The 27,512-nt window shown below is 45.7% G+C and overlaps 1 protein-coding gene across 4 annotated transcripts in view; it reads right to left on the reverse strand.

Moving 5' to 3' along the window:
- Positions 1 to 3,636: 3,636 nt before the first annotated feature.
- The window catches only part of LOC119372696 (transmembrane protein adipocyte-associated 1 homolog), a 119,276-nt gene continuing 95,400 nt past the window's right edge, over positions 3,637 to 27,512 (reverse strand). For 3 of the 4 annotated variants that reach the window (XM_037643147.1, XM_037643146.1, XM_037643148.1), the window contains one exon: positions 3,637 to 10,350. In XM_037643147.1, coding sequence (XP_037499075.1) covers positions 10,189 to 10,350 — 162 coding nt within the window. In that variant the 3' untranslated portion in view covers positions 3,637 to 10,188. The remainder of the gene's footprint in view (positions 10,351 to 27,512) is intronic. The other variant, XM_049419714.1, reaches the window with a different exon arrangement.

Here is a 27,512-nt window from a genome sequence, read left to right on the forward strand (position 1 = left end):
CTCCCCATTCTAGCCACCTTAGCACGGCTGAGTTTTCCCGAAAGGGGATATAGGCCGTGAAAGTTGCGAATATCGCAACTTTCACGGCCTATAGGTGGTGCGACTACGGTCCCTAGAATATTCTAGGGACCGTAGTGCGACTGTACATCCAACATGGCGGTCGTTGAGATTATCGGCCCGCTACAGACGGTTTAGGAATGCACACGTTTGGCGAAGAATTCAGTTCTTTGCGCTTCGGTTGCACTCCGAATTATGTTTTTGTGAAAGAAGGGTTGCGGTGACATATCGTAATAAGTAAAGGAATGTCGGACACGTGATTGGAACCTCATTAGGAAGATAAATATGCACACAATTGTAAATAAAGCAAACGCACTCGTCGCGTTGCTTGCGGAGCTTAATCGCGCATTGCAACCAAGCACAGTATGATAGTAGGAGTCTGAGTAAAGATCTCTCAGTAATATCAGAGACATTCTCGGAGACGTGCTGTATCTAATTTTTGCTTGCATTGCATTCTGCTGCGTAGCTTGCTCAACTCACTTCAAAGCGCTAAAGTAATGTAAGTAAACGAAAAAAAAAATATGTTGCCCTTCGAGACCGAAGCACAAGAACCACTTGGGGCACGTGCGATTATCGGAAATACGATTTTATTGCGCTTTCTTGATAAAAAGATGAAAAAAAAAAACCAGCGGAATGCCACAATAGGTCGACAAGCAGCGAATGAAACCAGCGGCAAGACGCAATTTTCACGTTTAAGATGTGACGTTCCTGTTATCATCCCATGCTTGCGGAGTTGAAGTGCAGTAAGTAACATCGTACGGGACAGGGATGAAAAAACAGCGCCATCAGCAAGTAATACCGAACAAAAAGTGCTGGAGATGTGAAGGTCGCGGAGGCACTTCACAGCCACTTCATACGTGGAATGGTGCGATGGACGCTTTGAAACCGTACTTTTCATTATATTCTAGGCGACTGTGTCGAGCGGAGGAACGAAGCGTAAGAAAGGTGATATGAGGCAGTAGATTTAATATACTCGGACACAAAATGGGATTCTGCATACGTTCATGAGCCTTGGTTATTTGCTTGCGAAGTTTAACCCGCTTAACCACTCACGGCTTTTCGAGGCGCTAATCTGAAGGCGAGGCTTCTGCTTTGCCTCCCGCTGTACGCTGTGAGCATCGAGGCCCGCAGTATAATCAGTTGCCTTTTTTTTTTTTCCGTTCACATTGAGGAACAGAAAGTGTCACGCTAATATCGAGACCGTGCACGTCGCAAAACGACTCGAAACAAGACAAAACAAGTGGCAACATTCCCTGAGTCCAGCGGGTCCAACATTTCAATAATCTTAACAGAGCTTCCGGCGGCCACCGCTCGGTGGCGCCACGGTACGTGAAAGTTGCGAATTCCAAGCTTTCTCGGTGCGGACCAAGCCACTTAGGAGCGAGCGAGGCTGAGAACTACCGCGTCGCTAAGGGCGTTGTTGCGCTTCAGGACAAGATCGCCCACCTCAAATGCTAGGTCGCGATGCTTGCGGTCATATTGGGCCTTCTGCTGAGCCCTGGACGACGCCAAACTTTGCCTTGCTTTACAGAAAGCTCGACAAAGCCGGTCCCGAAGCTGCGACGCGTAAGCAGAACAGTCTGCCTGCTTCTCCTCGTCCCCGAGCTGGCATTGAATGACACTGGTCACCGGATTTGCCAACTCCCTTCCAAAATTTAAGAAGGCGGGCGAGAACCCAGTCGAGCGACACTCGGATGTTCGGACTGCGAACGCGAGCTCACTCAAATGATCTGCCCAGTCCTTTAAATTTGACAATTTCGGCAAAGGCCGCCAACATTGGTTTGAGCGTACGATTGACGCACTCCGTCAAAGTGGACTGGGGATGGTAGGGCGAAGTGGAGCAGTGATCAATTCCAAGGTAACGACACCCAAACATCCGAGCGGTGAAATACGAAGCGTTCAGTGATGAGCCTTTCCGGAAAGCCAAGCCGGCAAAACACTTCCTGTAGATTCTCGAGCACCGCTCGCGCTGTCACCTTCCGAGAGGTGAATGAACTCCTGCTTACTTCTGGGAAAAGGTCCCATTAGATCGCAGGTGGCCACTTTTTGCCACGGACGCTCACTGACAATCGGTTTCATCAGACCGGGTGGCTTGCCACCCCTAGACTTCACCGTTTGACAGACGTGGCAGGAACGGCAATAACGATAAATGTCACGCTTCATTGCCGGGCCAGGTCCATCTTGCTCAGTTTTGCGAAAACTTTGGAGCCACTCAGGTGACCGGCCATGGAACGTTCGTCGCCGAGAGGATCGCAACAGTGCGGCTCTCAGACTTTTGGGCATAACCACCTTAAACGGATCAATGGAGCAGGAGCCCGTCATGTTCCAGCAAATATGAATCCGCGGGGGACTCAGCGACACACGCCGGTTCCAGCCCCCCATCCGCGCTCGCCGCAGGGCAAGCAGCGTAACGGCACTCCGTCTCCTGAGACCGTTGCACATTTCGCGACAAAACGGATCACTTTGCTGAACCTTCAGTAGCTCCTGCCCGCAGAAAGCGATTCCCATACTCCCAGCCTGGTATCGCGCCCACTCGGAACCGCAGCAACCGCCGCTTACGTCGGCGTCACGGGTTCGCTCTCGGCATCGTGGCCTTCGGAGAGCTAATCCGCTGGCTGGCGTCGCGGTGTGCTGTTTGCCTGGATAGCAGCCAAGACGTTCGTCCGAGTGTGGACTCTCCCTTTTCGCCGAACGGCGGCGAAGCCGCTGTTTCGCCCCCGACGCTTGCTTGTGCAAAGGCACCACCTCCTTGGGCACCACCAGCGGCTGTCGCACCGGAATCAAGGTTCTCTGCAGACAATGGGGCACGAGATAGCGCGTCAGCTACCACGTTGGTGCTCCCCTTTCTATACTGCATTGCAAAGTCATATTCTATTCTATTGAGACGTAGGCTGAAAAACAAGACTTGCGAAACCGTTTCCAGTTGTCTGACTTTCAACACCTCTGTATGCTGTCCTATCAGCCCTTAAAAGTCCTTAAGTTCATCTAGTTTAGCCAAGAAAAATGCAGTGAAATAGCTTTTTGAGTGTGTGGTTTTGGTTTCCACGCCACTGCCAGCCATACAGTGCATACCTGTCGTGGTTCTGCTATAGGTTAAAGCCGCCGCTCTGTTGCGCTGGCTGTCGGGCAGTGAAGCGAATCAAGGGCGGGCAGGGCTACGTAAGGAGGTCGTTATCAGAGGCGGGCGATTTGAATTGCGCTAACGGTACACGAACCACTAGAACGGTGATTTCCTCTCAAACTACGCATTTCCTTGGCACGAGACAAGCACTAAGAGGTCTCTGGAACGCAATTTCAACATTAATACTTGCTTTAGTGTCCTTTCAAGTAAAGGATATTTAATACATCATTTTTGCTGCATAAAGGTGCTCGCGTGAGACTTTTTACAAATGCCCTCGAACCATGAAAGATTTTCCTTAAGTAGCGAAAGGTTTCTTGCCACGGAGGCGGGTGATTTGAGAACACACTTGCTTTCTACACGTATCCTTCGCCATAGGAAAAGTAAGGTTAGGACCAAGAAAAGGATCGGTTACCGAATTTGGCCCTTGGTATATGCTGGCCCACACACAGAAATCCAGACACTGCTTAAAGCCTTTATTTTCTGCAAGCAGTAGAGGCCGACTTTGTGTGTCCCTTTAGTATAGCATGCTTCTATGTCACAGTGATACGAACGTAATAAGTGAACTGTGCCACAAAAGAAGCTAACTAAGCAATGTAGAACAACTCAGCTATGCTGCTTACATGATCACACATTTTTGCATGGAATGTTGACCCACATAATTGGTAGAAAATGTGTTACACATGAGGCTCTGAACTACAAGAGATGGCATCACCAATACAATAGACAAACATACAACGAAATGCCACCATGGCCTGCAAACAGACTGTCGATGCTGTTTATAGTACATCACATTGGTGACATAGTATCCCACCTTATATGTCACCTGCACATGCAGAACTGAAATTAGGGCTAGTTGTACATACATACATCTCACTGAAGATTGTGAAAAGAAGATTTTGTACATACTGCTGCCCTGTTCTTTCTCAAATTTCACAAGACGCTGGCATGCTGCAGTCAATATGTTTCAATGTAACACGCGGAACAGTTAAAGAAAAAAGTAAACTTGATTGTTTACGGAACAATCATTTGCTACAAAGAGCACTTGTGCATATTTGGAGACAGCTATGCAAACAACCACTAAGAGAGGGTTGCCCAGTAGGCAAAAGCTGGCTTTTTTCACTAACACATGCAAGTCAACATTTCCTTCTTAAAAGCTAGACAAGCAACTGTGCCGAGTGTTGCAATGGAAGATATGAAAAAAATAGCTTTCTGTTAAGTTTGAGCAATGACAGAGCAACAGTAAGCATGAAATTTTGTTTTTCCCAGAGCCTTCAGCAAAAGACGCATGTAGCTGTGTTCATTGTGATGTTATGAGAATATGTCAATGAGCTTGGAACAGCAGCTTTGATCTCCCTCTGCATTACACATGCCTGATTTCCAAGTCATCCTACTTACAATGGTGAATGCAGTGCTAAGATTTGTTCAGACCAGATTAGATGCCCTGTACAACCTAGCATCCTTTTAGTGCCCACAAGACCAGGGCCCCAACATGTCCTGTCAGAGTAAATTTTATGCTCAAGAAACAGGGCATAAAATATTGTGCAATGTAACAGTACACCATTTGGCTGATAACGCTGATGAAACATGACTAGCAATGTTGAAAGTATCATATTGGTCACATTGCTAACTTAAGTTTTTTAAAAGCAGCACTTGAGAGAAGTGTGCTTGACTGGGCTGGTTGGTGCATAGTAGATGAAGAATAAAACAGCGCTTAATATGGGGCGAAATTGGAGACTCGTCCGTGTCTTCATCTCGTCCCGTCTTAAGCGCTGTTTTATTCATCTACATTTATTTGCACACACATCACCAGGAGGTCCCCCTTGGGAGTTTTCACTTTCTTGTGTATTACATATATTTACTCATAAAAATACAATAATACCCTATTAAACTTGAAGTTATATGAAAAGATGGTCGATGAATGAACCGTCAAGACATCCAACAATGATTTCAGCTAGGATATTGCACTCATACTAAAAGCACTCAGAGTCAGCATACGTACTACATAAGCACTCCTTACGAGAATGATATCTCGCCAGAAGTTCCTTGAAATAGAGTGCTTGCAGCCCATGTAACGTTCATAGGTATTCTTTGAGAAGAATGCCCAGGGATCACAGTGGGGCAGCAGTGGGTTGCCAAAAACAAATGATTATATGACAATCTAAAGCTGCTATGCAAAGTGCAGTTTAAAGAGTTTTGTAAGCCAGCATTGATTTGTTTGAATCCGATGCCCCCAGAGACTGTATTCTGGTTTAGGCGACTAAAGCCAATACTTGAGGCCCTGTGCGAAATGCCAAGTGCAAGATATGGAGGTAAAGTTCCCAACCAATTTTAAGTATAAATACCGTATATACTTGTGTAATGGCCGCAGGTTTTTCCCCGAGATTCGGTTTGAAAATCGCAGGTGCGGCTATTACACAGAAAAATAGACACCACATTTTTCGGATACATTTCCAGTGGTACTTGCCTTTATTTAACTGCAATACTAGCGTGCACTGGGAGAAGCGAACAAAGAAAGAAGAAATAAACAGACGTCCCCCCCCCTTGTTTCAAGGCAGGTTCTTTCACTCCATTAAGCACCGGATCCATTCATTGCTGGCTTTAAACGCTCTGAGCGGCATGCATTTCTCTTGTGCAATGACAAGCACTTTCATGCGCAGCATCTCCTTATGAACAGTCTTTGTTACGTTGTGCAGAGGTGAGCCTTCTATGTTCGACAGCATGCTGTGCTTGCCTTGAAAAACGCGCCTCTCTGCATTTCTTTTTCCGTCTTGGGAGCAGTGCACACGTTTCATCGATTTTGAATTGTGGGCTACCCCTGTCCAAGGACTCACGGCCGTCACCTAGGTGAGAGTGCATGTGGCCCCTTCCCGCCCAATACCACCGGGCATCTTGAATAAAGTTTTCACTCACCTGCATCGAACACATCTGGCCGGGTGTTTTAGAAGATGTCCCAAATTCTTGCAGCACACAACGAATAACACTGCTAACCTTCTCAAAAATCAAGGGAGCGGCTAATACATGGAAAATTTTTAGATATGTATTTTGGGGTAATTTTTCAACAAAGTTCTGGGTGCGGCTTTTTACACAGGTGCAGCCATTACGAGAGTATAAGAAAGTTCTGCACATGCAGACGTACTTGTGTACACATGTGAAAACCTACTGAGCGCAAGGTCATACCATGGCACCACCATGCGGAGGCATCCCTGTGACATGAAAGGTTGGACTGTTCCGCCAGCCCTCTCCCGCACAGCCACTTTCGTGCCTCCTGTTTTATTATTTTTGTCGCACTTCACTTCGACAAAATCAGTAAAATACTGCAGCAGCTTCCTCACTGACTGTATGAAATGCTAAATAAGTGCTCCGAAAGAATGTTATGCTCCTCATAATGCCTTAGACAACGCCCTGACTGCCGATGTCGTCTGCTACGGTCACCGATATGGAAGCCACGGGGGCCGAGTGTGCTGCTTTTGTAAAAGATAGCAAACCATTTTGTGTCGAATTGAAGCACCAAACGAGCTTTAGCGCATGCTTGCAGCAATTACACATTTCTGCTCCAAGAAATGCGTGCGACTGTGCAACTTCATTCATTTTAGGTTTGTATCTAAAACTGGCTATGGTTGACATGACAAGCATGGCAAATTTACGTTCCTGTTTAGCACACACATCTCTATGAAGCTAGAAGAGCCAGGGTAAGGGCCAGTTGGTTTTTCATAGTGTACACTTTATCGTGCTGACAATAGATGAAAGCTACATAGAAGGAACGTAGAGGGCACCGGTCCTGTCGAACCTGTTCATGGCAAAGGGAGACCGGAAGCTGCAGGCTAATCTGGACGGGTACAATGTGGTTGCATGCTTCCGCTACATTGACGATTTTTTACTGTGTGTTCCTTTTACAACGAGCACCTCTGTAATTGCAGAGGAAATCATCTCTGTATTTAAAATGTCATTTCCAGGTGTTTAGGATTCACTTACGAGCTACCAAATAGTGGAGGAATAAAATTTCTAGATGTCATGCTTTTTGAGAGTGAACGGCAGTAAGGGGTGATAAAGGCATTTTGAACTTTGGTTCCGGACATTCGAAATTGGTAAAAAGGAGCGTTGCGTATGCCTGTATGCTGAATAGTTGCCAAAAATCGTGCGTGCATGCCGTAGCTAGAAGCCTGATGAACCAAGTGGACCGATTAAGAAAAAGTAATTACCCAGATGCCCTGATAGCATCCTTGGCTGAGAAGCTATTAAAGGGATTCAGGACTAGTGATAAGATAGACGAATCAAAAGAAAAATCAAAAGAACGGCCTATTGTGTTGCCATACATTCACAACGTTTCCCATGGACTAAAAAAAATCGCTATTAGGTTCGGCATACCCATGGTTTTCAAGGCGCCTAACAAGTTAATATCACTATGTCATAAGGTCAACAACAACCAACAGCGATCTAGCAAATTCTGCAGTGTTAGCCATTCGGACAAGTTCAATGAATGCGAAAAAGAAGTTGTTTATTTTGTACCCCTTTCTTGCGGAAGGAAATATATTGGACAAACCGGAAGGTGCATCAACACACAACTGCGCGAGCATAACATGGCTACTCATTGCAACTGGTGTCAATGTCATCCGAAATTTGATAACACCACCATTGTATCACGATGTAATAACTCAAAAGAAAGGGAAATTATCGAAGCCTTCGCAATGCATCGCGCCGGCGGAGATTTCTGTGTTAGCGCTCCTTCACTATCACTAACAGAAGCGGAAGTGTCATTCGTTCAGGACAAGGAAGCAGATAGACCGCGAGACACGTGGGCGCTGGATTGAGGATGGCTCCTCTCTTGATGTGTAGCTTGCGCATGTGTGAGTATTTATTCTTTTTTTTTTTGGTCTGTTGTCTCTGCCCCTTTCTTAGTGTATATATATTTTGTCATGATTCTGTAAAAGTTGATAGTCCGCGCTCGTGTTGTCCCATGTCGTTCCTTCTACGTAGCTTTCGTCCATTGTCAGCGCGATAAAGTGTACTCTATGAAGCGCAAGCAGATTTTCCATTTTGTGGGAAGCAACCAAGCATTCTTAGAGCTGCATGCAGCTGCAACCTTTCTGAAATGATTGGAGGCAAGCTCAAGACAGTCATACGCACGCGTGTGCCTCATTTGGAGTTGTAGCTAGATAACATTTCACATGAGCACAAGTTTCTCTGCGGCACGATCTTAATATTGCCTGTTGCTCCTCACTGTGCAAATTTTCTACGGCTGTCACAGGGTGCACTTTCGATCGCCATCTAGCCACATAGGGATGAAAGTTTTTGATGGTTGACTCAGTTCTCCAGCTTCTACAAAAGAGCCGATCGTGATCGAAAAATACGGTACTGATCGGGCTCGACTGCGATAGCAAATGCACTGTGTGCCAGCCGGCCGTATTACTTTGTGCACTTGTCCTACGTCCTTTGCGCTGTTTCAATATGAACGCAAACCAACTAGCCCAACTCTCCCTTTTGCTGCACTCAAATGAGCATGCGGCAAGGTGTGGCTTACCATGGTCCAAATGGCAATTTTATGTTTCAGTGAAAATACCAGCGTCCAGCCTTTACAGCTTCATCGATAAGCAATATGACGTTTAGCTGCAGCTGTTAGAAGGTGAATCAGTGTTTGAAGCTGGTCACGTTTTCACCTGTGCCGTAAAACAACATAGAGAAGAACAAGTGACACTGGCTATGGGCTCACAGACATAATCTATAAGCAAGGGACCCCGTGGGCTGAAGTAGAGGGTCGGATGGAAACCCGTGTGGTTGGGAAAAAACATGAGGACAATTAAAATGGACACCGGGGAGGGGGGGGGGGCAGACAGTGGTTGAAGTTAAGTTGGCCAGACAGGTAACTTTCAGCAAAGACTCAAAACAGCGCATGCATGATGTATGAAAGAAGGCTTCATCGAACACGCAGGCCGAGCATGCAGAACCAACTGGCTAGACTGCGGCAATAGGGCAGAAATAACGGAAGGGGAAAAGAACTGGACTTTTCTGCTTTATCTTGAATCTCTGACAATACAGACAATGCCGCACACGCTTAAACGTAATGGCGGCAACGTCTCACACCGGTACGCATGTTGCTACATCATATTTTAAAATATACATGACCGGACTGTTTGCGCATTCATTTTTCGTTGTGAACAAGGCTCCCGTGCGGGAGCTGAAACGTCTTCCTTTTATGTGAACATTCAGGGTTGGCGTCTATTTGAAGCCCATGGGCTTGAAATAACAATAAAAGGAAGACAGCAGCATCATGCTGTTCCAAAGCGGGGTAAAAGCTCAGGCTTGGCTCCACTTCAACACGAAGCAGACAAGTACCATGCCGCTGATAACTTTTACTGCATTTTTCCGGATTGTGTAGGCTCTAAGAGTCTGCACACATGAAGTGAGAGCAAAACAATGCTTTTCAAAAGGGAAAACACCACAAAATCATGGTTAAAAACAACGCATTCAGCCGTAAGCTTCCCTTTGCCAGAGTGAGGTGAGGTCATGTGATCCAACCCTGCATGTCACAGCGATTGTAGCGCCCAATATCCTAGTGACATGCTTCGTTTGAGGCCACTTAATTAACGGCTAGATGTTGACTAAAGTGCTGCTGCTATGACCACAGTGTAGGGCATGTTGTACTCTCATTCCTATTATGCTCCGTTATAGTAACACATGCAACAACTGCTAGGCCTTGCTGGACTGACATTTTGTAGTAAAAGGACGGAAGCCACACAATGCACTGACAGTAAAAGTGGCCTTTCATAGAACAAGCCTGTTGCAGTCTTGGAGCGAAGAGACCTACACTGCTCGCATACATCCATGCACATTGTTTTTGAAATAGATCTCTCTGGACATACCATGTGCCAGCAAAGTATGCAAACTTTTCAGACCATAGCAGAACCTTTAAAGTGCATACAGCAACACAGACACACTGCACACTAGAGGCATGGTGGCTGGAAGCACCAAAGCTGGTCCATCATCCAATGAAGTGACTCTTCCCAGAGGGCATCTCATCGTGCAGGTGGCTGCTGGGATGGAGCAACACTACAGGTAGGCCGCTGTGATGCAGCACCACAGTAGTCAATGACACTATCTGGCGACTGGAGTGACTGAGCGTACAAGGGGTTCACATTGGCTGCATCGAAGTGGGTGCTGTCATAGAGTGAGTTGTTCTGCACAAAAGAAAAACAACAGACCTTTCAGCAGACCATTCCTCACTTGAGAGGGTCTGGTAATGGACAGATTAACTTTGGGAGTGACCATACTTTCTTCACCTAGTGTGTACTCGCGAGGTAATACAAGTTGTCGATTAACCACAATTTCATCCTGCAGTTTGAAAAACCAAAGCTCTTTCAATTTCACAACAAGTGTCCTCCTTTCATTTTTGTCTGCAGAACAGAACGGCAATGGGAACAGTAATTTCACTAAGCATCATGTACGCACATACACGCTGGTTAATTCCCACAGGCTGCTAGTAAATGAAATTAGTTGTGCTGGAAACAACAGCATTATCATCAAAACTTACCAAAATGAATTTTTACTAAACGATAATAAGTTGCAGTAATGACAACTAAGCCTATACTTGAGAAAGCTCCACTACACGTCATGCACACTCTAATTTTTACATGCTGCATATTAGTGGCATCCTGTAAATGATGGCATTATCATCCAAACTTACCAAAACTGAACTTTAGTCAACAATGTAAGGCACAGCAGTGATGATTACACAACAGAAATTGTCACATGCGCACACCTGCATGCTGGTTATTTCTGCGAGCTGCCTGTAGGTGACACTAATTAGTTATCCTGCAAATGACAAAATTATCAACAAAACTGACCAAAAACAAGATTTGTGTTCATGGCAATGAGCTGCAACAGTAATGATTGGTGAAATAATATGATGAAACATGATGAAGCCAACAAAAACTAAATTTTATTTAAAAACAGTGCTTATGCCTACACCAGAGACACACTCATGTGCTGGTTGATTTCTGCAAGCTGCCCATAGGAGGCATTCATTGTCCTGCAAACAATGCTACTATCATCCACACTATGAAAAAAAAAAATTGTCTCTCAGGAAAGGACGCAGCATGGTTAGACTGTGGTCAAGTGATAACGGTGCTTGGCTGCTGACCCAAAGGCCACGGGTCAAATCCTGGCCGTGATGGCCGCATTTTTATAAAGGCAAAAAAAGAAAATGCTGGAGGGCCATGTGCTTAGACTTAGGTGCAAGTTAACGAACTCCAGGAGGTCGAAATTTCTGGAGCCATCCACTACGGCCTTCCTAATAATCAAATCGTGGTTTTGGGATGTAGAACCCCAACAATTATTATTATTATATTATTTTACTTATACCAGTAATACTTTAACAACGCATCATGTACATGCACACACTGGTTAATTACGCAAGCTGTCAGGAATGTCTAATTATTGGAGCACCTTTGCAGCATTGTCTTTGTTGCGTTTACAGTCAACCACCAGTGGTCATTATATTGCATATTCTATCTGACTACTGAGGATTCACTGAGCAGCTAGCAAGTCACTTCACTGCCTGCTCTGCGTAGGATTTGCACTTGGCAAAAAAATCTAGACAAAAAATGCAGGCATTACACCATTACATATGCCACATACATTGAATATTAAAAAAAAAAAGCACACAGTTCTGATGTGCAGGGACTGCAACAACTTATTGGTTGCCTAATTACTAATTTGATGCAAGTTGTTTTGTCTGTGCAGTCGTTTGTGGCTGCCGACGATTTATTACACCGAAGAAAACATGAATAAGTTACAGGCGTTGAAGTTGCAACTAGCTAGCGTTTGATGCAAGAGTCGTGCTCGTGCCAAAGTGCCAGTGCATTCGCGCATGCACTTTGTCATTTTGATCTTCTAGTGCGACATGTCAGTTCTTCCTCTCTTATATGAAGTTTCCATGGCGGTCTGGAGGCCACCTAACCTCTGGTGGTCGTAGTTGCCAGGTGGTTCCTGCTTGTGACGTTGACGGTTGCGAGGTAGAGTTGTCTTGCATGTCGAGCGAGTCGGGCCGCTGAACAGCAAAACTCGACGGCGTCTCTTCTGACGTTAAACTGTCGGTGACTGGGTTGCTTGCCTGGTCTGGCTTGTCTTCTTCATGAGTTGAGGAGACGTTGAACCTTTCCATTGGTGCATTTTACAAGACAAGACCCTGGTCCGACGCAGCACAGTATTGCACCTTCAATCCAATCTGGCTTTTTCAAATATTGCTGGATAAGCACTCTCTTCCCTACTGCGAACCGATGTCATTTCTTCAGTGTTTCCTGGCACCAAGGGATTTGTATTTCCCTTTCCTGCTTGAGAAGATCAGGAGGGCATAAAAGCTCTCATTAAACCATCGCTCTCGCAGGTGTCATTCTTGTAGCAGTGTGGATAGTTGTGTGTTGCTGATACAGGAATCTTGCAAGTCGGCACTGTATGGACCTGTCTGTATCACTCAGGAGGGCTCTTTTCAGCTCTGCCATATAGCGTTCTGCCTGGTTGTTTGTTACAAGATGGTACGCTGGTCATGTAGCTTGTATGCCATTTGACGCATACAATTGCTTTATCTCGTTGAAAATAGAGGTTTATCCATTGTCGGAGACTACCTTTCGGGGAATGCCAAATGTAGCAGAGAGACTTCAGAGCACATCGATGACAACCGTGGACGTTGCTTGCGTCACGTGACGGACTTCCACCCACTTTGTGTATGCGTGCACAATAACCTGGTAGCTGCACCCGAGTAGTGGCCCCGTGAAGTCAACATGCACCGTGTGCCATGGTGTTTGGGGATGGTCTCAGCTGGGAATAGGAGCTTTGGGTGGGCTCTTCTGCGTTGACTGGCACTGATGGCACTGTCGCACCATTTCTTCAATCACATTGTCGAATCCGGGCCACCATACGCAGCTCCTTGTGCACTTTTTCATGGCTACCATGCCTTGGTTACCAGCATGTAGAAGTGCCAGAACGTGGGATCGTGTTGAGCTGGGTACGATCACCCATGATCCAAGTGTGAGGCACTCGGGATGAAATGCTAGCGCAGTTGGTCTTCGTCGGTAAGGAGCGAACTCATCTCCAGTGAGTTTCTCCACTGTGCGATCCTGCACTGCCTTGTACAACCTCTGCAAGATGCTGTCTTGCTTTGCCAAACCTGCTATCTCTGTAGCAGTAAACAGAGGTCTCGACAAAGCTTCAAACAATAGTAAGTCACCTGGTGGCCAGGGTTCATCAATGCACTCTGGTAATGGTAACTGGCTCAACGCGTCTGCGTTTTGATGGTTCTTGCCATGCCTGCAGACAACGTTGTAACACGTTGATAACTTGATGCACCATCTGGCCAACCGTGGCGAGAGCATTTGAGCCGTCGGCTTTCCTGGACCCAAGCAGTGGTTGATGGTCAATGACGAAAGTTGCCTTTCTTCCCGCAATATACTTGTGAACTTGTGTGAACACTACAGCAAGGCCTTTTCTGTCCAACTGAGCATAATTGCATTCCGTTGGCCATAGCGCCCGAGATGCAAAAGCAATTGGCGTCTCTCTATTTTGGTCGTCACGTTGAGACAGAGCAGCCCCTATGCCGCATGGCAAATCATTGCGCGAGAAGAGAAGCTCCTTCCGTTCATCGTAGTGTGCTAGTACGGTCTGAATGAGAAACAAGCTCTTAAGCTTATCAAGTGCTTCTTGATGCTTGGTCTCCCATCTCCACGTGGCATCCTTCTGAAGGAGCTGGTAGGGACAGCTGGCAATTGTTACCTTGTTCTTCAAGAATATGTTGTAGAAAGCTAGCATTCCTCGAACTAGATAACTTCTCTTTGCTGGTGTGGACGCCTGTCGTCAATTCGGTGTCCCAAAAAAGAAACTTGTTGCACTGCAAAACAGCACTTCTTTTTGCCGAGGCGAAGGTTGCACTTGCGTAGCCTCTTCAGGACTTCTTCCAGTCTGTTGGCGTGTTCCGTGGCATCTTTTCCACTGATGATCACATCATCTAGGCATGCACAAACACCTTTGTTGCCAGACAGCATAGTCTCCGTGAAGCGTTGAAAAATGGCTCAGCTGTAGAGATTCCGAAAGGCAACTGTTTGACCTTGCAAAGCCCTTTCAGCGTGTTCAGGATCAATATCTCTGTTGTCCCCGGCATTACATGAAGTTGCTAGTAAGCTTGTGCCAAATCCAGAGTGCTACAGATCTTGCCTCCTCTCAAGTGGCTGAGGTCTTCATCTGTTGTGGGAAGTGGGTAGTCTGCCTTCTTCGATACCTGGTTCACTCTGCAACAGTAGTCGCTGCATATTCGCAACAAGCTGTTTTTCTTTCGAACGAGTACGAGAGGCGTTGTCCAATCCGAATGCTGCACAGGATCAATTATGCCTCGATTGTGCAGTCGATCCAATTCAGCTTCTGCAGCCGATCACAGCGCGAAAGGAACTGGCCATGCTTTTAGAAACTTTGGTTTCTCTCCTTCCACAAGTTCAAGTGGTACCGCAGGATTGACATGTCCCGAGATGTCCTCGTCGAAAACAGACCGGTACTTGTCTAGAAGCTTCAAAACAAGTTTGTCGTCTGATACGTCATTGATGCTCGTGATCTGTATACCCAGATGAGGAAACCAATATTGTCCGAGAAGGTTACAACCTGCTCCCTTGATGACAACAAGTGTCAAAGTCCTGTTCATGTGCATTACATCCACCGCCGCACGTCCGAGAACTCGAAGGGACTGGCCTGACCATGTGCGTAGGAGAATGTTGTCCGTCTGAAACTGCAGTGGGTCATCTGTCCACGTGGCTTTGAACGTAGCCTCACTGATAAGTGCGCAGGCTGCACCTGAGTTGACATTGGAATACAAGGAATTGCCATGTATGCATAGCTGAGTCATGACTTTCGTTGCGCTGGATGCGTCAGTTAAGGTGTTGAGCTCGTAAAGTGCCCCATCTGGTGAGTCTTGTTGAGTTGTGACTGGTGCTGAGGCAGCTGTCGAAGTTCCTTGTCGAAGATATTCAATGTTATTGTTTTGTTCGTTCTTGCCTCTTTCAGATTTTTCAAGCATGCCTTTTCAATGTGTCCGTGTTTCTTGCAGTAGTTGCAGCACGCTGCCTGACACTTGCAAGTGTTCGGACTATGTTGTGCGTCACAACGCCAACAGCGTTGTTTCTTCTTTTGGGCAGAAGTAGTCGAGCGAGCATGGTTTTCTGTCTTGAAGATTGTGCCAGCTTTGTGAATCTTTAATTACAGTTTTCACGTTTCGCTAATCTTCGACGGTGTTTTCAGCTCGCAGTGCAAGGTCAAAGGCTTTCTTGAACATCAAGTCCTTTTCTGTGAACAGCCTTTGTTGGACCTGCTCGTTCCGAAGACTGCAAATGAAACAGTCATGCAGCATTACATCAAGAGGCAGCATTGTCGGATTCGCCTCAGTGCCTGCACCTGTTCCAAAATTGCAGTCTGCTGGCTACTTTATGACCCTGTCCGGTGACTAAAATTTCAGGTTGGCTACTTTCTGGCTGCTTCTGAACTCCTAGATTTTCAGATTATTTGTCCATAACACAACAAGCAATTCTTAATACTACCCATCCTTTCCAAGCTTTTCTGTTCAGTCAGCCGATGTGCACACATGTGCTCACCCTCCACCAGGCTGCATTGAGTCACTCGATTGAAACGCATGGCGTGCCAGCAATAATGCAGTGATGAGGTTACAGGCAAATTGGAAAACAAGTGGCTGCTTATGCTGGGCTGACACCAGTTTCAAATGCAGGTAACACAGTGCGAGTTCTCGTGTGAGCGTGACAAAAACAAAAGTCCGCAGCAAAATGAAGCTGGATTCTTTATCTCCAACCAACTTTCACTAGTTAAAGCTCGAATGGTATTATGACAACTCTATTAATCAACTTTCATCTGTGGCTTCCAAGGAAAAATAGCTTCAACAAGTAATGTTTCTATTGATTTGGCTGGAATGTTGCAAAGTTACTCTGGCCCTGGCATGAGCCCTACAGAAACTAAATGCAGGCACACAGAACCTTATAATTTGCTTGGTATAGTTGCTGTGTCAAAGCAGCACAAAATATGCTTTATGAAAGCAAATGTTGGAACATTCAAGGTTATAAGTGTCACACCGGAAACCCTAACAGTCCACCTATTTACTCTTGAACAGTGTTCCAATAGAACTCGTTGCCTGTAATAAATATTTCCTGTTCATACATCCTATAATCTAAACTGGATAGTACACACTCACGCTGCACCATGCTCCCAGATGGGCTGCAGAATTAAGCATCTCTTACTTCTCTACAATCACCATATAAGGTACAAATTAAAAACACAGTTAACAATACCAAAGGTGTGCTTGCACATGAAAATTTCTGCCACTCCTTTCTCAGTTAACTAATGCTTTACAAAGCCGAAATATGACCAAACCTTGAATACGCTGCTTCACTGTGCCTTCTAAGGAAAAAAAATATTCAGTGAGTTCTGACATGCCACATATAAGAGCCTCTTTAGAGAGACTCTCTTTTGGGAGTACAGTGATCTCCCAAGAGAGGTGTCTTTAAAGCGAGTCAGGAAATGAGGACTCTTTTCTTCTTGGGATCATGTGCGTCAGAAACGAGTCAACTGTTCTGTAACTTGTTACGAATAATTCGGCTCGCTTTACTCTCTCTAACTGCAATTCCATGAAAGCCAGCCTTTCCTTTGCATCTCTAATAGCACGTTGACATTTTTGGCATCTGAACTTATTTTATAACATACACTGCCACAGCGTTCTTCATAATACGTTTATGTTAACACCACAACATACGTCGCATCACCTTGATCATTGCCATAAGGTAGGTATTGCATTTCGTAAAACCAAACACTGTGCAAATATTTTTTACAGCACACAGCAGTTAAGTGGAACTACCTCCCTTGCCACTGACATAGCATCTCTTGGCGATAACGTTTTTGAGAGCCAGTAACCACTATTGCGTTGAAAATTTGTTCATTGCATTCTTACTCACTGTATTTTGTTTGCATTTTTACCCACTACCCAATGTAATGCCCTGGGACTTGAGAGCAAATAAATCAATCATTTATTTGAAACACGCATGCGGCTTGAAAAAAAAAGCAAGAGGAGAAAAAAAGTGTGCTCATACTTCTGTGCTTTCAAACACAGAGACTGATGTCTGTCAGAGAATTGACTGCATGGTGGCTTCATACTCCCACTGTAATAACAGTTGCCAATGAACATCCTGTCGTTGAGTTCCCTTTGTAGCGACTTATTCTTGCTCCCGTGACTGTAGTCATAGTAGCCATTATTCCTCTTGCCTTTATGAGGAGCTCGTTTGTGTCTTTCTATTACGTTCTCGACTACGACGGTGCGGTGACAACTCGGCAGACGAAGGCGGTGAGTCGCTGTCTGTTGCCGTGACATTCAGGTGGCTTCTGGTCCTCCTCATGAGAGGAACCACATAATGTCCAGCTTCCTTGTGCAGATACTGCATAAACTGACTCACTGCTGATGGTCAGTGATCTCAATGGGCCTTCTTCCAAACATGCAGCAGTGTCATGAGTAAACGGCACAAGACATGTGCCTGGACGAAGAAGTGATGGTATGTGATCCAAAGAGAAAAGTGCTCGATGGTGTGCAGCGATCGCATGCGATGGAGTGCAATGGTGTGCACCAGAGTGGAAAGATACTTGATGGTGTGCGCGACATGTCCCCGCACCTGAATGAAGTAGACAGCTCGAGGCATGCGACCCGAGCTGTGATCGGAAACTGAGGAAGAGGAAGTCTGGATTGTCTGCGTGGCACTGGTCGACGAAGGTGGTCAAGCCAGCATTAGTGATGGGAGCAGCAGATGCCAGGACTGGAGGAAGCAGTGCTAGGGGTCCATGGTGTGGATGTCGATCTTGGCAATGGCCGGGTGCAGCTCCTGTGATTTGCAGCGGTCTCGTCACAGCTGTTCCTGGTGCACCTGTGATGCTTCACCTTCATTGGAAGAACGGTTTCGACCCACGGTACAGTCCCAGGGGCGCCACATCGTCAGTTGGGCCAGGTGTCACTTAGAAGCAGAGGCCAAGAATGCATAGACCTAACCCCTCTGCCTCAGTGACAGTTTTGATGACGACCGGGTGGCGATGAAGACAGCGGCTCGTCTGGTTGCTACTAAGCAAAGACGACTGTAGGACCACAATGCGAATGTTGACGACAGACATAGCGTGACAGGGAGTTGACTTTGGCACTGAGCCAACTGTATGAACAGCAAGAACGTTCTATTACGGATGCAACTGAGAAGCCACGGTGGCTAGACTGGCTCAGGTGCAGTCATGGGCACGTTACCAGTAAAAAGTAACAGTGTTACAGTTACAGTTAGATTTTCCAAAAGTAACCTGTTACAGTTACTGTGAAAAAGTAACATCGTTACTTTTTCGTTACTGTATCAAATAAGTAATAGATCACAAAACAAATGATAGAATTTGTTTAATAAAAACATACGAAGGCATGTGAGTAGTCAGACTTGCACTTGGCCAAGCCCTAGCCGAAGGCGACCCAAAAAGGGGGCCAACACACACAACCGTTGTGTATGCCTTATTTTGTTGCATCCATAAACGTCCTAGGATACCGTAACTGGAAAACGTGGTTGATGCACTGGAATGACAGCACTATCCTAGGATGCTTATTAACGATACCCAGAAATGCATGTGAAGAGGAACAGGGAGTTCGTCACGAGTGAAGGCGACGTCCATTGTGTGTATGTTCAAGGTGCATCAAGCTCTGTTCAAAGAGCTCTGCGTGCCCTGGGCATACAAACCATTTTTAAGCCCCGTGTTACCTTGGAACATGTGTTCGTGAAACACACAACTGCGGCGTTATATCAGAGCCGGGTTATAAACATGTACAATGCGGGGATTGCGACGCGACTTAGATCGGCAAAACAGGCAGGAAAAACGGGATGTTGCTAAAGCAACCCATGTAACATGTTCTAAGACGGGGCTTGTTGAACACTGCTGGACAACAGCGCACAGCTTTGACCTAAACAATGGGACGTGCTGGCTCGTGAACGAAGGTGGCGGGAAGAAAACTCCTGGAATTGTGGTTCATTTGCCGCGACGCATCGGCTTGCAACAACCTGAGGATGCCACCTGCATAAGTAGGGGAAACGTCTTATGTCATTTTGTTAATTGTTGTGTCAAGTCGCAGTAAACCTTTTACATTCAGTTCCAAAGAGGTTTTAAAAAATTGCTTCGCTAGTTCACGGTATTGCTGGCTCTCAGCTGTTTTGCGTACTGTTGCTTTCTAGCCGCCTGTCAAACACGATTAGCTAGGAGCCACCGACGAAGAAGACTATGCATCCTAGTGCTCCACCGGTAAACCAAGAACAAAGCTAGAAGCTCAAGTGACAAAAAAGAGATATATATATATATATATATATATATATATATATATATATATATATATATATATATATATATATATATATAAAGACGTGAACTTGGCAGGCTGTTCAGTTGCAACATGACTGATTTACAATATGTAGCTTACAAGTAAACTTGAACTTGTGTTAAAGACCAACCTTCGACCTTGGTCTTCTGTAGGGAAGCCCTATTGTGGAAAGTTGAACAGTGGAGAGGATATGGTAAAGAAGGAAGTTAGAAAAAGTGGAAAGCTTTTAACGTCGGCCTTTAACGAGTGCTGTTGGATAACTTTTTAAATAAAAAACAGAAGTAACTGTAACGCTGTTTCCCGTTACAGTTACTGTGTAAAAAAGTAACAGTGTTACAGTTACAAGTTACTGGAAAAAGTATCTAGTTACCGGTAACACGTTACTAGTAACTAGCTACTGCCCAAGACTGCTCAGGTGTAAGAGCTGCACCTAATTTAGTTGAAGATGAATTGTTAACTTACTAAGAAAGTTAGGTTAGCCGAACTGTTCACGTAGTGCAAAAATTTTGACACAGGACAAGAGAAGGGATGAAGACAAGCGCTAACTTTCAACAAAGTTTATTTCGGAGAGCATACAGATATGTACTCTCAGAATATAAAAAACAAATAAAAACCAATCCATAAGCACAACATTGCGATGTGCGAACACCTTAAAATCTAATTAAATTTATTTCTTTGTGACACAGCCCGAGGGAGGGAGTGATGACGCAGTCAGACCCTAATCTACAAATCTTCTCCACCTCGACAATTTCTCTCGTAAGCTTATTTCTGTTTCTTCCTATAATGATGCTATCATGCCAAAGTGGCTTGCAGCTACACGTGCTGCAGTGCAAGGCCAAGAAACCATCACAACCATTCTTGATGTTACAAACATGTTCGGAGCCTGTCATTGATACAGCAACCAGTTTGTCCTATGTACTGCTTGCCACATGAAAGAGGTATCTGATAGATGACATTTGCTGCACACTTGAAGCGATTTTTGTGCCTCTGGAAATTCCGCAAAACTGATTTGTAATAATATGTGTCAGTGTGCTTCAAATTGATGAATTCGCCCTCGTGCCGCCAACTGCTAGCGTCCTGGTTAGCTCAATTGGTAGAGCAAGGGCCCCGGAAAGGCGTTGGTCCCGGGTTCGATCCCCGGACCAGGACGAATTTTTCGGCAACTGAGAAGGTTTCTGAGAAATTCGTATGGATTTCTTTGTGGCTTCATGCTACTAGAGGGAGGTTGTCTATTTTCACTATATTAGCCCTTCCATCACCTTGCAAGATTCCAGAGAACTAATTTGTAATAATATTTATCTTAAACAGAAAAATGCCCGTCCCGGCGTCACTAACAATGTAAGAAATTGCTGACTTACTCAATGTGTCATGCCTCTGAGCATGATGGTAGAGCATGCACTGCAACAAATCACGAAGCTTGCACTCTAATTGTTGACCTAAAACAGCCTGAAAGCACTTTGTCATGGCAGCCATTCAAATGCATGGCAGTAACAGACAGCAAACCTGGCGCACTTTCGTCTGGGCTCTTCGGCCGACCATTGCTAAGGGATGAAAAAATTCGTAAACAGGGGGTGGGTGCTCGAGCCTTGTTTACGGATTTTTTCATCGCAAGCTTCCATCTTCCACTTCCTGCCATTTTTTTGCATTGCTAAGGGGTCACACGAGTTTGGAAAGTCGCCACGTTTCAGCCGAGTTAGGTAGATCATATGCGACTTGCCCTTTCCGCTCACACTCGAGAAATAAGGAACATGTGCTAGAGTTGCAAGTACGCAAGTCATCTGTGGGCCTCGCTGGGTAACGCCATGCACCAGCCAACCGAAGATAGTATCAACTGCACACAGGTTGCTATTCAGATGATCTATTCATGCGGTCACTAAGCGCCAATAGTTGCCAGATCAAATAAGGCCATTGATTGTCAGTATATCACATCGCCAAATCGATGCTGATCTGCGACAACCATCTTGCATTCATGCAACTGCGCGAGGAGATCTTGTCCGACGGCTGGAGTCTTAACGGTGAAGACTTCTGGTATGTCCAGTGTGCCTACTTGCCTCGTGCGCCACCGATGGCGGCGCTGCGAACGGTGCTCCAGTGACGCAAAGGCGGGGATTCGGCTTTTGTCGTCTGCTAGACTCTGGCTAGAACAGCAGCATTTTCGTTATAGTTTGCTCGCCTAGTGCAGCGTTCCTCGACTACTAGCTGTATCTTCTTCTAATAATAGTTCTTTAATGGCTTCTAGCATTCCAGGAGGTTAATAACAGGAAGTTGACATTTAACATATCTTCTACATACTCACAGCCATCGCGGTCAGGATCATGCCCCCCCGAGTTCGTAGCATCACTGACTGGGCTGGATGGCATTGAAATAGCTTATGTGAAAGCGCAAAGGTCCTGCCAAGCGAGTTAGAGTCGACGCTGCTTTCAAAGCGAAGCGCAATCAATTTTACAGCTTATTTGCAAAAGTTAGCGTAGTGTAAACAGACCTGAGTTGAATGAAAATTTACACTCCACTCCCCATTGTAGTCATGTGGACCTCTGTACACAAAATGTTTGCCGACAAAATAAAACTGATGACTTCATCGACCAGCGGGTTACTGAGGACAACTAGCGTAGATTGGGCGAGTTGGATATACATTAAAGCTTGTTACGCGTACTATCGACTCCGAATGAAATGCCAGCAGTGGGGCACGTGGTACAGTTCGCACCCTTAGGTCCATATTCTGAAACGCTCCTTACCTCAGAACATTTCCTCACCCTATGTGAGGAGTCCTTCATGCCTCCTTATCTTAAGGAGCTCCTTGAGGGAGCCAGCGTATTCTGAGAGCTTCCCTCAACCTTCCTTCCCTAAGGTAAGGCACATGTTTCACAAGTCTGGGATCGAGAGTATATGTGAAATACGGACAAAACGGCCGTTTTCAAGCAAGAATAAGGAATATTTTTTAGGCATAACAATGAAAAATAATGTGTACATTGCTTTTTCGTGATATGGGTGCATAACCTTTTTCGTTTACTTAACTTTCGCCTGTTGCAGCAGACAAAATCAGGATTGTCATTGCGTTCATTGATGCATTTCAATGGCCTGTTATGTGGCAGTGAGAAATAAAGATCGTTTAAAGAATTAAAGACGTGGGTGAGATTGATTTTCATAACCGGGCAGCGTTAAGCTTGTCAAATTTTCTTACTTTGGTGCAAATTTGTCTCAAATGTACTTATGTCTAAGTAAATTATTATGCTTACATTCAAAACAAGGGCGCATCTATCAGGTCGTGCATCGCGCCTTGGAGAAAGTCTTACAGCAGCGGTTCCCAGGAACCCAAATCTTGAAAGTATTTAGATATATATCGACGATTTCTTAGTAGTCTTACAGCGTGGTGCCTCGGGGTTGCATTCTGAGTTGTCACAAATGTCGAAATATTTTAAGAATGTATATCACCCCTCGTCATAAAATGTGATATTCCCTTCTAGGATTCCGTCGGGTTCCTTGACCTTAAAGGGACCGACAACTAATTTTTCTCGACCCATTTTTTTACGACGTGACAGAAAGCTCATCCTTCGCAGTGTTTGTAGCTGCAGTAGTTAATCCCAAAAGCACGTAGTTATTTTACAAGCAGTATTTTTTGATCTGAAAGGCTCTAAACACGGATGCAGCTTTCCTCCAGCAACGCTGAGAATTGATAGCGATGCCGCCGGCCCTTTTCGCGATTTGTGAAAGCTATCGTTCTCCCATCGCAGGAGTTCCTGTAACTATGTTTAACCACCATTATTTATAGCTTTTCAACTATTTTTGAAAATAAGCTGTTACAATGAGATGATGTGGCATTATACACCTTCCCTGTATTTGCACTGCATTGTGTGCGCATGCGTCCAAGGTTGCCTGCGCCTTTGTCATGGGTGGCTTATCCCGGCGTCGATACTCTCTCGATGCACGAGCCAAGCCAAGTCATCGAAAACGTCACTACGCATATGCGCGGCCGCGCTGAGTAGCAGTGCGCGTCATTTCTGAGACGAGGTGCAGGTAACAAAACTACGTCGCTCTAAAATCTTAGCGACCTGGAAACTGCATGCACAGTTGCATGAGCACGCTGAAAAGTTGCTCAAGACGCGCTGACGAGCATGGGATCATTACGCCACGCGAAGGCAGCGCCACTTTAATGGATGCTACTAACGCAGGCCTATATGTACATTATTATGGAGCAATACCTTTTAATATAAAGAAACGAACAATATTTCAATACTAACAAAAAAATTGTCGACGGCGTACATATATCAACAGTCACGTGGCCGTTTTCATCGGATCATTCATGTTATTGCCGCCAGAGGCGCCACAGGTGATTTTTTGAGGCTTTCAATTAAGAAATAAAAATAAAAATCCATCTCTCACGAAAAAAACAGGGTTGGCTTGAGTCAATGCAATGGACAATCTTTACATCAGTGGAGCCAACTCATTTCATATTCTGGGCAGTTGTCAGTCCCTTAATCTCGATTTCACCCGTGATCATGTTTGCTGTACATATGAACCAGGCTCGTGCATGCAATCCCAATGTTCTCGCCTTCGCACAGTAAACTAGTCAAAAGGATTATTGTTCGGGTTTGCTTCTCCAATGCATTAAAATAGTCGTGCTGCCACAGAGTAGGCGCCAGTTTTCAGACACAGGTCACTCGCCTGTATCACAATGGATGACTAATCTCAGTGGCTGATATAATCCGCAGAAAAGGAAAGGAGGGTTTCCTGGGCATATATTCTCTTACCCGGACGACTGCACCTGCCTCATTGTGGAAGCAGCCTGCAAGGCATGTGAAGAATGCCCATGCATAAGAAGCCATCCTTAGCTTAATCCGAACAAAAACTGTCATTTCCGGAAGACGCCAGCACGAACGGTGGACGATGAGGGGGCCTATCGTTTTGCATTCCTTGAGTCTTCTTTTTTCTCTATTCCTGTAAAACGCCTTGTCCTCTTCGCGCTGCACAATCTTAACGAAAAAGTTTGACAGCCGTTCAGCAACACGCCTGGCAAGCAATTTACGAACAACGACGAGGATACAATCAGAGCGAGCTTGTGCAGAAGTGGAAGGCATCGATTGAAAATAAGAAATCGGACACACTGTCGCTGACAAAGTACTGCAGAGAAGCGCCCTTTCAGTGCAAGTAGCAAAGTACGGAGGCCTGAAGGTAGCCCTAGCGCTACCTTAACTTGAGGGAGCACCAAGGAGGGCCTCAGTGAGGAAACCTTAGTAAGGAGCATTCCAGAATACGTGATAAGGCGTCCTCAAGCAGTTAAGGTCTGAGGTAAGGAGCGTTTCAGAATACGGGCCATCCTTATGATTACAGATACGCTCATGCGGTTTGCTGCTCGTGAGCCTCATTCATGCTACCGATCGTGCAGTGCTGCCTAACTGGGTGTGCGGGCCGCCTGTCAATGGTGATGACAGGACGACGTGCACTATACAGTTCCTAATGCTTGGGCAACGTGCTCCGCTGTTCGTGTTTCATTTGACACCGATAGTACAGCTTGCTAAACAGTAGAAAAAACTGGCAAATGTGTCCAGGAAAAGGAGAAAAAGAGCTCTTTACCACCATTCTTTTGGCCCCTTTGGCTGGTTATTGCTATTCTTTACCGCGCTGTAACAAGATTGAATATTTTAAGGTGAAAGCCTTATATTCCTCATCAAACGCGAAAATTGACCGTCAGCGTCCCGTGTCAGCAGCGTCACCACGAGTGATGCAAAAAATCACCACATGATGACGTCACCTTATGACGTCATCATGACATCACAGACCGCCAAAATTTGTGACGTCATAACGTCACGCCACATGATGACGTCATCACATGACATCGTCGCTTTGCATTGCCTCCGTAATCGGTAAACCAATCACGGGGGCAATGCAAAATCAGGTGCTCTGTAGAAAGCTTGCACTACCTCCAGGATCGGAGGCACTGCAAAACCACGTTACGTCCAGAAAGCATTCGGAGGGGGGTGGGGAACGAACAGTACATCGACTGAAGAAAAAGAAGGTGGCTTTCGGCTTCAAGTAATCTTTTAAGCAAATTCAGAAGGGAGCCTGCGAGTCTCTTTAGTACAGTGATTGCACCACGCCCTATTAAGAGTCGACCGTTGAGAGTTATTTGCGCTATTTTATTGCAAATTCATCTTATTACGACTTTCAATGCGAAAACTTTGTATTTATCTACGTTAGTATGATTACACTAATTATGTTCAGCATACTTTCAGATGACCATGAACGAGTCAGCAAATGTAGATTTTTAACGCAGGGATTAAAATACGTTGAAAGAAAAAAAAAAAAAAAAAGACACTCCGCACAACCTACCAATATTTCATATCACCGTTGTGCATCCCCTTTTGACTCGTGCTATCAGCCTTTTTATTTCTTGTTTAAATTCCAAGTACTTACGATGCGGTTTCATAGCAGCTGCTGAAAACTTGGACTTAAAGGGGCCCTGCAACACTTTTCGAGCAGGGTCAAAAAGCGCTGCCAATCGGTAGTCGAGGCTCCCGAGAACACGAGAGCCAAATATTATAGCGAAACGAGCGGCCTGGAATTTACAATAAATTCTCAGTCAGCTGAAAATCGCTCCCTCTTCTCTCAACAAATGATGTATTAGTCCGCAATATATGACGCGATTGTCGGCAGTTCCACCATTGGCTGATGTTATAATCACGATAACACCCTCATTATTACCTTCGTTGTTAATTTTGTGTTCAATAAGTAGATAATATGAATGTTTATATTGTGTTATGCCATTAAAACACCGAACAAACATTAATGTTAGCACTTCCGGTCTCAGCGACAGCTCGTCTGCTCGTAGTTGCGTGGTTGCGTTTTCTTCACCATGCGCAGTGCCGAAATCGTGAATATTTCTGTGCTTTTGACCATCACCGGTTGCCGTTGAGAGTGGCAGCCGTTCGAGTGTTGCCTCGTCAGCTGGAAACTGCATCGTCGGCACGTTCTCACGACCGACCGAGGCAGCGGTGCAGCATTTCTCCGATAACAATGCTGGCACCGGCTAGTTTAGGATACCTGTGTTCGCTGTATGGCGAGAGTCCCGTTCACTGTCTGTTCAGTATGTCATCGAGCCGTACCTCGGCGTATCCTCACCGTAGTCTCACGTTCAGGAGAAACCGCAACACAGCAACCAAGCAGAATCGCAGTTTCACGGTAAATGCAGACAGCCGGGGGATGGGTCCGCGCCGGCCCGATGCCCCACGATCCTTTCTTCTAATCTTTAGTTCTTTGTTGTCAGCCCGCACTCGCTGTGCGCCCGCATTCGAAGAGCAAACAGCATCGAAGAGCAAACAGCATCGAAGTACCGCCACTGGGAGAAGGGTGCACGCAGCTTTGCCGTGTTGAATACGATTCAAGCGCGAGCAGTGCGACGAGGCGGTGTATTGGAGTGTGAATCGAAACCCATCTCAGCTGTCATTCGTTCCAAACGCGCACGCAGGTTTGCGTCCATGGTTGGCAGAGCGATGAAAACACTACGGCAGTTCGACGTGCACACCCAACATTACCAAACCGACTCGCAGTTTTCAAGCACACGCGATACATGGTGCGATGGGCTCCGCTCGACGACAACCACGCAAGCCGACCGGAAGTGGCGCCACAGACCACGTGGTTGCGCCGAGACGCCAGAGAGAAAAAAATGAAGAAAAAAAATACCGCCGGCGCTGATGTAACTCTTCAGCGTCTCCTCGCACCTCTGCCCTCCCTTCCTTCCTTCACGACCCGCGCAGCTTTCCGCGCGCTCGCGGCGTTGAGTGGAGGGAGAAAGCTGCGGAACGTGATCTCTATAATTTGGTAACACTTAGACTTGACGGATTCGAAAATTTTTTGCGGCATATGATTCGTGAAGAGTCATACGTCAGTAATGAGACTATTTCAATATAACTAAGAAAGGTGTTGCAG

The sequence above is a fragment of the Rhipicephalus sanguineus genome, chromosome 10 (genome assembly GCF_013339695.2).
Source record: "Rhipicephalus sanguineus isolate Rsan-2018 chromosome 10, BIME_Rsan_1.4, whole genome shotgun sequence".
NCBI classification, from domain to species: domain Eukaryota; kingdom Metazoa; phylum Arthropoda; class Arachnida; order Ixodida; family Ixodidae; genus Rhipicephalus; species Rhipicephalus sanguineus.